This window comes from Silurus aristotelis (genome assembly GCF_946808225.1).
Source record: "Silurus aristotelis genome assembly, chromosome: 8".
Classification (NCBI taxonomy): Eukaryota; Metazoa; Chordata; class Actinopteri; order Siluriformes; family Siluridae; genus Silurus; species Silurus aristotelis.
This window is the reverse complement of record NC_139581.1, coordinates 5,944,083-5,959,053: the sequence shown is the minus strand read 5'-3', so window position 1 is coordinate 5,959,053 and position 14,971 is coordinate 5,944,083. Positions and strand designations below refer to the sequence as shown.

At 39.3% G+C, this 14,971-nt stretch overlaps 1 protein-coding gene across 1 annotated transcript in view; it reads right to left on the bottom strand.

The window, feature by feature from the left end:
* The window catches only part of frem2b (FRAS1 related extracellular matrix 2b), a 138,743-nt gene that overhangs the window by 31,587 nt on the left and 92,185 nt on the right, over positions 1–14,971 (bottom strand). Inside the window, exon 7 of the mRNA XM_083547710.1 lies at positions 2,353–2,502. Within this exon, the coding sequence (XP_083403836.1) occupies positions 2,353–2,502 (150 nt within the window). The remainder of the gene's footprint in view (positions 1–2,352; positions 2,503–14,971) is intronic.

The window sequence follows — 14,971 nt, the reverse complement described above, 5'->3', positions numbered from 1 at the left end:
ACATATAAACAGAGATAGAAGGATGGACAGACAGACAGACAGACAGACAGACAGACAGACAGACAGACAGACAGACAGACAGACAGACAGACAGACAAGTAGGTCGACGGACAGACAGACAGCCAGTTTGTTAGACAGACAGGTAGAAAGATGAATGGATGGACAGTTTGTTAGACAAACAGACATACAGTTTGTCAGACAGACAGACAGACAGACGGATGGGTGGACAGTTTGTCAGACAGACAGACAGACAGACAGACAGACAGACAGATAGACAGATAGACAGATAGACAGATAGATAGATAGATAGATAGATAGATAGATAGATAGATAGATTATTAGACAGACAGACTGACATAGATATATGGATAGGCGGTTTGTCAGACAGACAGACAGATAGTTTGTTAGACAGACAGACCAGACAGACAGACGGACAAATGGATGGATGGACAGTTTGTCAGACAGACAGACAGACAGACAGACGGATGGATGGATGGACAGTTCGTCAGACAGACAGACAGACGGATGGACAGTTTGTCAGACAGACAGATCGATAGAAAATTACTGTATTTTAGAAAAAAAAATTCAAATATTATAGTAGTACAGAGGGTAAAATATATACATGATGATGGATGATTGAATTAATTTTAATACATGAAAACAGTAAATTATATGGGTTTCTAATAAATATTCCACCTTCTTAAAATAAATCAAAGATGCTCAAAACCACCCTATATGTCTGATTTTTAAAACACTGTAAATAGAAAAGAAATGAAATAAATAAAATCTTCACACTCAAGGAAACTGACAGCCCTGGGAGTTTTTGTGATAATTAACCCAAATGCTAGGAGGCTTTGCGTTTGATTCCTACGTGACGAGATGCTGTGCAGGTGACAGCCACGTGTGTTTCCTTACTAAATATTCATGCCAGTGGGTATTACACGTTTTTTTCCCTATACCATGGGTGTAATTTGCAGTTGTCATTTCTTATCATGTTCGAGTGATAACAGACTGAAGTTAAAAATTTACCAATGAATTGAAAGGAGGGGAAATATAGTGAAAAAATGATATCTACTGTGAAATGTGTTCTTTATTCTGCCTTTTCTTTCCTGGCACCTGATATTGCAGCTTTGAAGGTATGGCCAAGTTATTCATTTGCTCAGTGTTAGAGTTTTTGTGCTCTGTACGGTGAGTGGCATACGGAGGAAACTGAGGGATTAAAGAGTACACTAAGGCTGCAGTGTGTGTGTGTGTGTGTGTGTGTGTGTGTGTGTGTGTGTGTGTGTGTGTGTGTGGCATTAGATCAGATAGTGCAGAGGCAATATTTACTCTTGTGGGAGAACAAGTGGGCTGAAGATAGTTTAAACCCAGGCGTGCAGACACACACACACACACACACACACACACACACACACACACACACACACACACACACACACACACACACACACACACACACACACAAATACTGATAAAAGGCCACAAATGGAAAAATAAGAAACTTCTAAACCTGCCCAGAAGGTTTATAAAAAAATAAAAAATAAAAAATAAAATTCTGTTATACGTATTTAAACACTAGTCATCATTTCAAGCCAAACACCCCGCCCCCCCTTCATTTCTTCTTTAATTGTAACCTATACTTCATCTAATGACTGTATGGTGTATATAGTGATTCAGTTAATGACTGTATGGTTAATGTAGAGTCAATTGAATATATTCCTGTGCATGTTATTTTAAATTTCAGTTTAATACTGCAATAATTACAGTACAAAAATAGATATATATGCAATAACTTGTATACTCATCATTGTGGATTAGTTTTCTGCCATCTGTTTCACTGCTGCTACACATTTAATTTCACTTAATATATATTTTTTTGTATTTTTTGTATTTTATTTTACATTAATCTTTCATTTTACTGTAAGCAACTTACACTTTACCAATGGAATCAAAGTTTTTGTTTGAATTTAAAACGCTGATGTAGGGAAGGATAGAAATTATTCCTCAAGAATCGTAATTGTTCATCCAATAGGGACGCAATAGATTCTTTTTTTTATACTTTAGAAACATTTATTACTGATTTTTAATAATCGAATATATTTAAACACATGCAATTCTTCCATTTTGAGGTAATCTATATTACCAGTTATACTGTATAAAGTTGATAGGACCGATCAAAATAGTACCAATCACCCATCTGATGACACATTCCATCAAAACATCACCATTACCCACATTTCACAAGGTTTTAAAAGTGGAAAACTTTAGCTCCTAACAGAGACACAGAGCAAAAAAATTACCAGAACCTTATAAGACTCAAACCAGAAATGTTTTTTTATGAAAATCCAGTACCTTCAGCCGAAACAGGGTCCGTTTTCCGTGAGCGCACTGTAACCGTTGCAGTCTTGGACAGGTCAGATCCTGTTCTCCAAACCCGAACCTCAACGTAGCCGTCGCTCTCGTCCACATGGTACTCGGTGTCTCCAAAATAAAACACTGGTGCTGTAAAAGCAGTGAGACACAAAGTTAGTGGCTGAGACCAGAACTGGATCATCAGTGCAAAACTCCAGATAAGAGAAATGAATATGATTAGATTGATGGATAGACCAAGAATCAGCAGGCTATGAGTTTAAATGTAACACACTCAAGCAATAGTTGCTCATTTCCTGACACCTGCTCTCTTTGATGATTAGATTTTAATTCGCTTATCAGTTAGTTTTGTTTTATAGTACATGTTAAACAATCCGTCCGTCCGTCCTTCCATCCATCCATCCATCCATCCATCCATCCATCCATCCATCCATCCATCCATCCATCCATCCATCCATCCAACAAACTATTAATTCATTCATTCAACAAACTATCCATCCATCCACCCATTCATTCAAGAAAGTATTAGTCCATCCATCCATCCATCAATCCATCCATCCATCCAACTATTATTAGTCGATCCATCCATCCATCCATCCATCCATCCATCCATCCATCCATCCATCCATCCATCCATCCATCCATCCATCCATCAAACTAACTATCCATCCATCCATCCATCCATCCATCCATCCATCCATCCATCCATCCATCCATCAAACTAACTATCCATCCATCCATTCATCCATCCATCCATCCATCCATCCATCCATCCATCCATCCATCCATCCATCTAGTATTAGTCTATCCATCCATCAAACTAACTATCCATCCATCCATCCATCCATCCATTCATCCATCCATCCATCCATCTAATGAGAGTGGTAGCTCAGTGGTTTAGGTGCTGGGTTACTGATCAGGAGGTCAAGGGTTTAAGCCCTGGTTTTGCCAAGCTGTCATTCTTGGGCCCCTTACCCTCTGTGCTCCAGGGGCACCATATTATGGGCGAGACTGCACTCTGACACCAGCTTCTGAGCAAGTTGGGATATGCGAAGAACGAATTTCATTTTGCTGTAAAGTATATGTGACAGAGGCTATCCATCCATCCATCCATCCATCCATCCATCCATCCATCCATCCATCCATCCATCCATCCATCCATCCATCCATCCATCAATGCATCAATGCATCTAACCGTCCGTCTATACATCTAACTATCTATCCATCTATCCATACAACAAATTACGTCCATCTGTCCATATGGAAAAAGTCTACTTTTTTAAGTACTGATCCTAAAACAGATTATATTTTCATCTAGGTATTAACATAAAAAAACTACATTAAGCACAAGACTAATACAGGATTTCTATCTATTAAAAGAAGTCGAATAAAAGGTGGTTCTGTTTACACCAAGATGATATAAAGCACAACGTTCTTCCAAATGAACTTTTTATTTGGGAAAGATACTGAATCCTATGTTGTTCTGTGCTCCTGGATTAACACAGGCCATTTCTTATATTCAAATAATTCCTGCAGGGTTTAGAAAATTTGTCCAAATGTCCTAATAAAAAAAAAAATACAGAGAAATAGGCAACAGTGTACATAGTGAACGTTATTTGAAAGTGAAAGTCAAAAAACATTCATAAATCATTTGAATACATAAGTGATGATTAATATAAATGGCCTGTAAAAAATACACTAGAAAGCAGAACTTAAAGCAGCTGGGAAAATAAATGTGTAAATGAGCAGGGGGAAGCTGAGACATACCTTCCACGCTATAACATGTTAACACGTGCACCGGCACTCTGTTTTACACATGCATCTGCAATATAGCATGAAGCTGCAGTACACTCGTCATTACTGTGTAAAAAGTAATGCGATTCCAACGTATGAGATTCTACAAGGTTGAATATTTGCTACTAAAACAAAAGCGCTCAAGGCATATTTTCTATTTTTCCCCCCTGCTCTACTATGAGCTCATGGTTTTTGACTTGTATTCAGGTAAAGACACAGACTTGGATTCTGAGGGTCTCTGTGTGGTCCTGACAGATCCGGAGCCTGGGATCCACACGCCAGTCTGGACCTGCCTGCTCACAATTAACCCTCTGCCCAAGCTGAAATTCCTCATGCTACTCACATCTCAGTGTTCATCTCACTCTCACACACACACACACACACACACACACACACACACACACACTCACTCACTCACTCACTCACTCACTCACTCACTCACTCACTCACTCACTCACTCACTCACTCACTCACTCACTCACTCACTCACTCACTCACTCACTCACTCTAAAGGCTGCTGTAGCTCTCGGCTTTCAAATATGCTTTCCTGAGAGATGTGCTGTCATTCCGGGAAAGCTGACTGATACGACGCGACGTGTTGACGGAGCACAAGTCCAGGGAAGGAAACACACCTAAGCTCAGAGAAAATAAACCCCCCCCGCCGGCGTCCTGTCCGACTTTCCATTTTTCAGCCGTCAAACCTGCGAGCGGTTTCGACAGCACTCGAGCAACAGAGAGCTGCAGAATAAAGCATGTCACTATTCCGAAAAAATAGGAATATCTGTCCAGGAATGAACAGCCATGCAAGCTGTTTCTTATGTTTGTTACGCTCGCACACACATATACATACACACCTTGTATAAAACATTTACGGCATTCGGCAGACACCCCTCATCCAGAGAGACTTAGCTCATTCAAACATCTGAGCAGTTGAGGGTTAAGGAGTTAAGGGCCCAGCAGTGGCAATTTAGTGGTGCTGGCATTTAAATTCACAACCTTCTGATCCGAAGTGCAACATCTCAACCAGTGAGTTAGCCCTACCCCTTAAACGTGCTAATTAACCTCAATAAATTAATACAACCCTGTAAACATTCAAAAGAGGATGAAAAAGTTCCACCTGAAACATTCCCATTTTTTTGTTCAGTGATGTGCATCTCCATAGTGATTTTCATCTCGATGCATAGCCAACAACACGACACAATAAATATTACGACATTAATTAGACACATTAATTACATATGAAGCGGCTACCGATGCAATGTGATGCACCCTAATTACGATGCAGTGGGATTTGATTTCAATTTCATTCAATACAATGCTTTTCAATGCAATATGATGCGATGCAATTCAATATACTACAGATAGTCCACTTTTATTTCTTTGGTTCAGACGTCATCAGTTTACTTATGTACCTTCTGAAATCTAACAAATGGCTCTTTGTAGTGCAAAATAATTGTTTGTTTTTTAATAAAACCAGACGTTCTTTTCCTGTTGTGTCTGCAGGAAGTTACAGCTCTACCTCTGCCATGTTAATCTGTACTCTATCTGACTCTCAGGTCACGCCTCGGTCTCCGTAGTGTTGATGCGTCATATTCACGTAGCAGCAGTGTTGCTGAGAGAATGCGTGCGAGAAACAAACAGTAGCAAGAAGAAATCAATTTACATATAAAATTCTGGCCACAAATCATTAGTCAGTTTTTTAATAAAAAGTATAGCGCTTCTTCTTATATTTATATATATGTAACGCACGTGGTGTTGTACGCTAGCATTACTGTTCTTACACCCTGGCTTTGTTCTGCCGAACGGTTTATCACCACTGCAGTTAGTACGCCGACAAGGAGCTCAGGAGATCACAACACTTGGTTAATTGAACATCAGGAGGTGAAACTCGTACATTAGCAACAGAGGTTTACACAGTGCGTCTCATCTTCTATTGACACGCTAAAAAAACCTCCGTGCATACTGTTCTTTTGGTATTATGTCCAAGATCTTATATAAAATATCAATCATTCATAACCTAAAACTCATCTTGCTACATATAATTTTTTGTTTTTCACAAATGCAAATTTACAAATTTGTTTTACAAATTTACGAATTTAACTCGTTCAGGAACACGATTCGCACAATTCTGAAATATTCATAGACTATACTGATTTTCCCATAAGCAATAATGTAAAGTGGGATGATTCCCCAAATGTTAATATTAAAATAAAAATACAACCAATATGCACCAATACAATCTTTACAATCAGATCTGTTCCCAGTAAACCAGTCATCATAATACACACTGCTATTACTGTCTAACTATTCAATAATAACAATAACAAAGTATCTTAAACAACACGTGCAATATCAGAAATTACTAAATAAAATTGTGCAATATTACCTGTGTGCAATATGTCTGTTAGCATAACTAATTACTAGGGGTCTCTTTTTTCTTATTCTTACATTGTGTTGTGTATATAATGTATACTATACCATGTGTCCATTCTTTTATATATTTGCATTTATTTTTTCTTTGCTGCTGTAACAGAGAAATTTCCACACTGTGGCACGAATAAAGGTATATCTTATCTTAATATTTTTTAGTATTTAGCATTTAATAACATCTAAAAGAGGAAAACATTATCTTTACTGGGCACTTTACCTTTGAAAAGAGTGAATGCCGGCATGATGGAGGTGACGTTCGGAGGAGAGAGAGGGAGAATTATTGTTTGGAAGGAGATGAATCTCCTTCCACTATGATATCAGGCAGACTGTCACCCGAAGCACTGTTATCACTTATTTTTCTCTTTTTTAATACTCTGCTCCGTTTCACTGCTTTTGCCTTTTTTCAACTTTCATAAAAAAAAGAATTTCTATTAAAACTTGCTTTTGGGGACTTTTTAAAACAGCACTGAAGGGTCACTATTTCCACACTTAATAACATATAATTACTGTTATAATGTAATCCACAAGAAGCACTATGATAACGATGAATTAAGGTAACAAAGACACTGTGATAACCACAGTGCTGAGACAGTGCTCTGAGGGTTGAGAGGTGTGGGAGAGCGTGGGCGGCGCAATGGAAGAACCATCGTCCCTTCGAATTTTAGCTTGTGAGATTCTGAAACCGACACGACCATTTTTATAAATTTCGATTGGTTTCTGAATTATACCTAATCGGGGTCATTCGTATTCAGAACTATCACTGTATGTTAAAAATGATGCATTGTGATACAAATGCCAGCTTGTATCTGATGCACAATGTTTTAAATCGAAGCACCACATCGTTAACTTTTATGCCGATACACTGACGCAACCCTTTTTTTATTCAGGATCTCGTTTCCTCAAAATATGCAACTCTACTGCTTTAAAATCGAAACGACAGCAAAAAAATATACGCAAATTACCTAAAGGTGAGCGTTTTTCTGCAAGCGGTGTAAAACCTAACCCCCGAGGTGGATGGGTCTTAAAGCATAGCCGCAAGACTTATAAAGAGGGTGACTATTACTTTACAAAATAAGTGCCAGAGATTTTTTTTTGACACAAAGAATCCTCTCTTTCTAGTTCAGGTGACAGTCTAGCGTGAGAAGTCTTGGCCTCGCTGCTACTTTGCTCATGCAGGCAGATCGAAGCTCTGGGGAGACTTAAGGTTAGGTGTGAAACTGCTGCCGATTGCCTTGGCACGGGTATGGCTGGATGTACGAGTGCGTCTGGGCTCCTGTAATCGGATAAGCTTTATCTCATACGGGAGACAAACACGTGTTTTAATGCGATACGGCTCACAAATCTCATCTCGCAGCTCTTCCCAAACCGTGTTGGGTTACGCTCGTGGCTCTCAGCCACAATACGGTCGTGACCTGTTGAAAGAACCGGATCTGAGGAATTAATTCATGACCCGGCGTGGAAAAAAAATTATGAATGAAAAGCTTCTTAAAAAAAAAGACGTTTTTTTTTTCCGTTTCGAAGAGAATATAAACGGCTTCTTGTGAATTGTTCACTAGTGTTATACCAGACCACGGCTCCTCTGGATTGGAAAGAGAGGAAAAAGACTAACTTTTGTTAATTAAAAAAAAAAAATGTCTTCATAAAAAAATAAAAATAAATAAAAAACAGAAACCTCCAAGCTCAGATATTAAATAGTACTTTGCGATTGTTGCTTGTCAGACTGTACAAACATGATCCCCATGTCACACTGTAGGATCTCGGTTGTCATAATGCCTGGCTGTACGAGTCAAAAACTGACGCTCGCAACACAAAGACGAGTTCAGACCCGCGTTCTCTCACGAGCAGCAAACAAAAACAATATGTAACTTCAATTTAGTTCATGCGGCCTTCATTATAAAAATACGTCATACAATCACTACTTTTCTGACTGTAACCCAAAACGTTTCTCGTTTCTACATTTTCCACGAGGTAGCTTGAAATTGTCACGCTAATTGCGTCATTAGGTTTATCGCTACTATTGGTTTTTGATTTGACGGTCATCGTATGAGAAGTCACACTGCAGAAAAGAGTCCAAAATCTACTGCTGGAATTTCATAGGAGGAAAAAATGATCGCAATAGCCAATTTTTTCGGATGTCGCCAAACATGACAAGATTTTAGCCTAGGATTATAGCTATATATGTTATATCTTCTAGGAGTTTCAAAATTTGTGAACCAAAAACTTCGTCCAAAATCGCAGTGTGCACCAGGTATAAAGCCGGCGAAGCACAATGGAAGTGATGCTGTTCCAACCCGCAAATTCTTACGTGTTGTGGAGAGGTTGTGCTCACCTCTCCTCGATGACATCACCAAGAGAAGAAGAGCGTATGAAGTCGGGTTGGAAGGAAGGATCTCCAAATCGTATTTCATGGTTCTGTTTTAGTATTTGTGATTGTTTTGACTTTGCCCTGTCCTTTGTTATCGCTTGCAATTAACCACTGTATTGTAGCTTTTGTGTGTGTACGTGATATCTATATACATATCCTTAGATCTACAGTGAGGAAAATAAGTATTTGAACACCCTGCTATTTTGCAAGTTCTCCCACTTAGAAATCATGGAGGGGTCTGAAATTGTCATCGTAGGTGCATGTCCACTGTGAGAGACATAATCTAAAAAAAAAAAATCCAGAAATCACAATATATGATTTTTAAACTATTTATTTGTATGATACAGCTGCAAATAAGTATTTGAACACCTGTCTATCAGCTAGAATTCTGACCCTCAAAGACCTGTTAGTCTGCCTTTAAAATGTCCACCTCCACTACATTTATTATCCTAAATTAGATGCACCTGTTTGAGGTCGTTAGCTGCATAAAGACACCTGTCCACCCCATACAATCAGTAAGAATCCAACTACTAACATGGCCAAGAACAAAGAGCTGTCCAAAGACACTAAAGACAAAATTGTACACCTCCACAAGGCTGGAAAGGGCTACGGGGAAATTGCCAAGCAGCTTGGTGAAAAAAGGTGCACTGTTGGAGCAATCATAAGAAAATGGAAGAAGCTAAACATGACTGTCAATCTCCCTCGGACTGGGGCTCCATGCAAGATCTCACCTCGTGGGGTCTCAATGATCCTAAGGAAGGTGAGAATTCAGCCTAAAACTACACGGGAGGAGCTGGTCAATGACCTGAAAAGAGCTTGGACCACCGTTTCCAAGGTTACTGTTGGTAATACACTAAGATGTCATAGTTTGAAATCATGCATGGCACGGAAGGTTCCCCTGCTTAAACCAGCACATGTCCAGGCACATCTTAAGTTTGCCAATGACCATTTGGATGATCCAGAGGAGTTATGGGAGAAAGTCATGTGGTCAGATGAGACCAAAATATAACTTTTTGGTCATAATTCAACTAAACGTGTTTGGAGGAAGAAGAATGATTAGTACCATCCCAAGAACACCATCCCTACTGTGAAGCATGAGGGTGGTAGCATCATGCTTTGGGGGTGTTTTTCTGCACATGGGACAGGGCGACTGCACTGTATTAAGGAGAGGATGATCGGGGCCATGTATTGCGAGATTTTGGGGAACAACCTCCTTCCCTCAGTTAGAGCATTGAAGATGGGTCGAGGCTGGATCTTCCAACATGACAATGACCCGAAGCACACAGCCAGGATAACCAAGGAGTGGCTCTGTAAAAAGCATATCAAGGTTCTGCCGTGGCCTAGCCAGTCTCCAGACCTAAACCCAATAGAGAATCCTTGGAGGGAGCTTAAATTCCGTGTTTCTCAGCGACAGGCCAGAAACCTGACTGATCTAGAGAAGATCTGTGTGGAGGAGTGGGCCAAAATTCCTCCTGCAGTGTGTGCAAACCTGGTGAAAAACTACAGGAAACGTTTGACCTCTGTAATTGCAAACAAATGCTACTGTACCAAATATTAACATTGACTTTCTCAGGTGTTCAAATACTTATTTGCAGCTGTATCATACAAATAAATAGTTTAAAAATCATACATTGTGATTTCTGGATTTTTTTTTAGATTATGTCTCTCACAGTGGACATGCACCTACGATGACAATTTCAGACCCCTCCATGATTTCTAAGTGGGAGAACTTGCAAAATAGCAGGGTGTTCAAATACTTATTTTCCTCACTGTATATCTATGTCTGTCTGTCTGTCCGTCCGTCCGTCCGTCCGTCCGTCCGTCCGTCCGTCCGTCCGTCCGTCCGTCCGTCCGTCCGTCCGTCCGTCCGTCCATCCATCTATCTATCTATCTATCTATCTATCTATCTATCTATCTATCTATCTATCTATCTATCTATCTATCTATCTATACACACACATCTTACATCTGCCACCCCGTGTCTGTACTTATACTTATCCCTAGACTGAGTCGTAACAGATAGAAATAATTAATATGTTCTGCAGACATTAAACAACATTAGAGATAATGAAATAAAGTATTGGACATTGTTGGCAAGTTCATGTCCTAGTAAAAAAAAAAAAAAAAAAAAAAAAACATATATATATAGTATATTCAACTTCATATAAGGCCTAAAGTTTTTTCTTATTTACTCATTTTGGTATTGCAATATGAAATACTCCTACACACAGTAAAAAAGTACTTAAATTTTCGCTTCATGAACCCTTAAAAAAAAAAAAAAAAATGTTTATTTATTTAAAAAAAAAAAAAAAGGCTTTCTTTGGCAAAAACTTTGCAAGATCTGAGCATGGGTCATGCTCCTGTGCTTTTAAAAGCAACACTTGCTTAAGTTTCATCATTTCTTGTGAAGGCTGATGAGCTTCGACAGTCAACGACACTTTCTCGATGCCCACCCCCACTTCACCACCTTTTTGGATTTGTGGGGAACAAAAAAAAAAAAAGGACATAAAAGTAAAATGAGAAGGCCAGGAATCCATCTGAGAGACATGCAGGAGGAGGTGAGGATGTGTGTGTGTGTGTGTGTGTGTGTGTGTGTGTGTGTGTGTGTGTGTGTGTGTGTGTGTGTGTATGGGTTGCGGTTGGCAGCAAGTCTCCAAGGAGCCCAGGGTGTTGTTCACACATTCACACTCGCTAATGGAATGAACTTTCTACAGCTTTGCTGTCTCGTGATTGTAGGGTTTTTTCTCCCCGTTCTTTTTGAAAAAAGAAAAAAAGAAAAACAACAAGAAAACAAGGCTCGGTTTGTCCTAGAACCTATTTCTCTGAGGAGAAAATGGACAAGCGGCATCTAAATTATCGTTGTAAAAGCGAACTGCTCACCTCTGATGGCTCTGAATTACTTCAGAGCAGTTTTAGGGAAGGCTTGCACCACAATCAGATCAAAAAAAGGAGAAGGAAAGCAGTCCATTTAGTGATCAGCTCTGCAATTTCACATATAACAGGAGAATTTATGTCATTACACTTCCATAATTTTCTTTAATGAGATAGGGTGCTGTGCTGTACTTTACTGTGATGACAAAGGTTTAAAAAAAGCAAAGTATTTAAAGTGTTCTCAAATGTTCTTCAAACATAAGATTTGCTTGCATTACAATAGACTTAACAATAAGTATCTTAAACAATAGTAAAAAACAAAACTTAGTGTAAACTATAAGTAGGCAGTAATCAGACTTCAGATCTCCTCCTAGATCAGGAGTTCACTGCTGTAGATCACTAGACCACTCCCTCAATATCAGTGTAAAAAATTATCATTGCCTTTATCGATAAACTTAAATTTGCTTAACTTTCCATCCATTGAACCTATTTTATAGAATGTCTTATTAAATTTAGCTCACAATTATAGGCTTAGCTTTATTGCTATATGAGGGCTTCCACCATTCCACCACCATATGAATGTCATCTGGCTATGATGATGATCAGACCCCATTTCCAAAACTGTAGTTTCGGCTTGAATTTTAAGGGGAAAAAGGTACAAAAATCTGAATAATTTCGATTTAACGGAACAGCCTTTGCTACAGGTTTAATCTGTAGATACACGTCTCACGCCAGATGGAACAAATTATACAATCAACCCAATGTTTGCACCATGTATATTAAACTTGTATATTGAATGTACTTATTAATTAATCTTAGATAGAAATACAAATACTGCAGCTAAACTTCTTTTAAAAATCTAATTAAGTTTTGTTTGTGAGCTTATGACAATGGACAATGTTTTCTTGTATTAAAAAATAGGGCCGTACAATAAAATATGTTAAATTGGAGGGAGGCCACACACACACACACACACGCACACACACACACACACACACGCACACACGCACACACACACACACACGCACACACACACACACATTCACACACACACACACACACACATTCACACACACATTCACACACACACACACACACACACAGTGAAATTCTTTCTTCACATATTACAGCGATGGATGGATAGATAGATGAAAAGTTTGTTAGATGGATAAATAGAGATCGATAGACAGACAGACTCTGTAGAGCGATAGATAAATACTGTAGACAGACAAACAGACACTGTAGACAGACAGACAGATATATACTGTAGACAGACAGACAGACAGACAGACAGACAGACAGATACTGTAGACAGACAGACAGACAGACAGACAGATAGATACTGTAGACAGACAGACAGACAGACAGACAGACAGACAGACAGACAGACAGACAGACAGATAGATACTGTAGACAGACAGACAGACAGACAGACAGACAGACAGACAGACAGACAGACAGATACTGTAGACAGACAGACAGACAGACAGATCTGCAAATAGTGGCAATTGTGCAATTTGACAGCTCCCATAGCGCTGAGGGTTAGGGCCTTGCTCAAGGGCCTAGGAGAAGAAGCTCGTCAATAGTGGAGCTTAAACCCTTGAGCTTCCATCAGTAACCCAGAGTCGTAACCACTGTACCACTATTTCCTCACTCCCTAAACTAAAAGAACTGGAGATTTTAAGGGACATTTCATGTAATTTGTTGATCGTACAGGTGTCACAGGTGTGAATTGATAATCTTCTTACAGTGTTATTGATATTTTGGCAAAATGTTTTATAACTGTGGTTTATTTTGGTATACACACACACACACACACACACACACACACACACACACACACACACACACACACACACACACACACACACACACACACACACAGTGAAATTCTTTCTTCACATATTACAGCGATGGATGGATAGATAGATGGAAAGTTTGTTAGATGGATAAATAGAGATCGATAGACAGACAGACTCTGTAGAGAGATAGATAAATACTGTAGACAGACAAACAGACACTGTAGACAGACAGACAGATATATACTGTAGACAGACAGACAGACAGACAGACAGACAGACAGACAGACAGACAGACAGACAGACAGACAGATAGATACTGTAGACAGACAGACAGATACTGTAGACAGACAGACAGATACTGTAGACAGACAGACAGACAGATACTGTAGACAGACAGACAGATACTGTAGACAGACAGACAGACAGACAGACAGACAGACAGACAGACAGACAGACAGACAGATAGATAGATACTGTAGACAGACAGACAGACAGACAGACAGACAGACAGACAGACAGATAGATACTGTAGACAGACAGACAGACAGACAGACAGACAGACAGACAGACAGACAGACAGATACTGTAGACAGACAGACAGACAGACAGACAGACAGACAGACAGATCTGCAAATAGTGGCAATTGTGCAATTTGACAGCTCCCATAGCGCTGAGGGTTAGGGCCTTGCTCAAGGGCCCAGGAGAAGAAGCTCGTCAATAGTGGAGCTTAAACCCTTGAGCTTCCATCAGTAACCCAGAGTCGTAACCACTGTACCACTATTTCCTCACTCCCTAAACTAAAAGAACTGGAGATTTTAAGGGACATTTCATGTAATTTGTTGATCGTACAGGTGTCACAGGTGTGAATCGATAATCTTCTTACAGTGTTATTGATATTTTGGCAAAATGTTTTATAACTGTGGTTTATTTTGGTATTGCTGCCATCGTTGATGCAGGGGGTACGAATTCCGTTAAGGACAATCAACAACCATTGATCATTTTTAATTGTAATTGCAAACAATCAGGCAAACATCCTCGGGAGCAAAAGCAATGTAGCGTAACATCATTTTCTTAGCAATTCACACGGCAAAACAGCGTACAGTCGTATTTAACTCATTTGCTAGGAAACTAGTTAGAAATGAGAGTAAAGTAGCAAAATGGTGGCAGTCAACACCCTCTCACTGTTTAATCTCTAAAGTATATAATCAGTTGGAGTCATTCTTTTGCCCCCAAGCTGATAAAATCCTGAAACAGAGCATAACATGGGAAACGATAAGGGCGAGTTGAATAGTGTTGGTTTGTGTGAAATGATTCCAATTTGCTTCAGTCTGGTGGGATT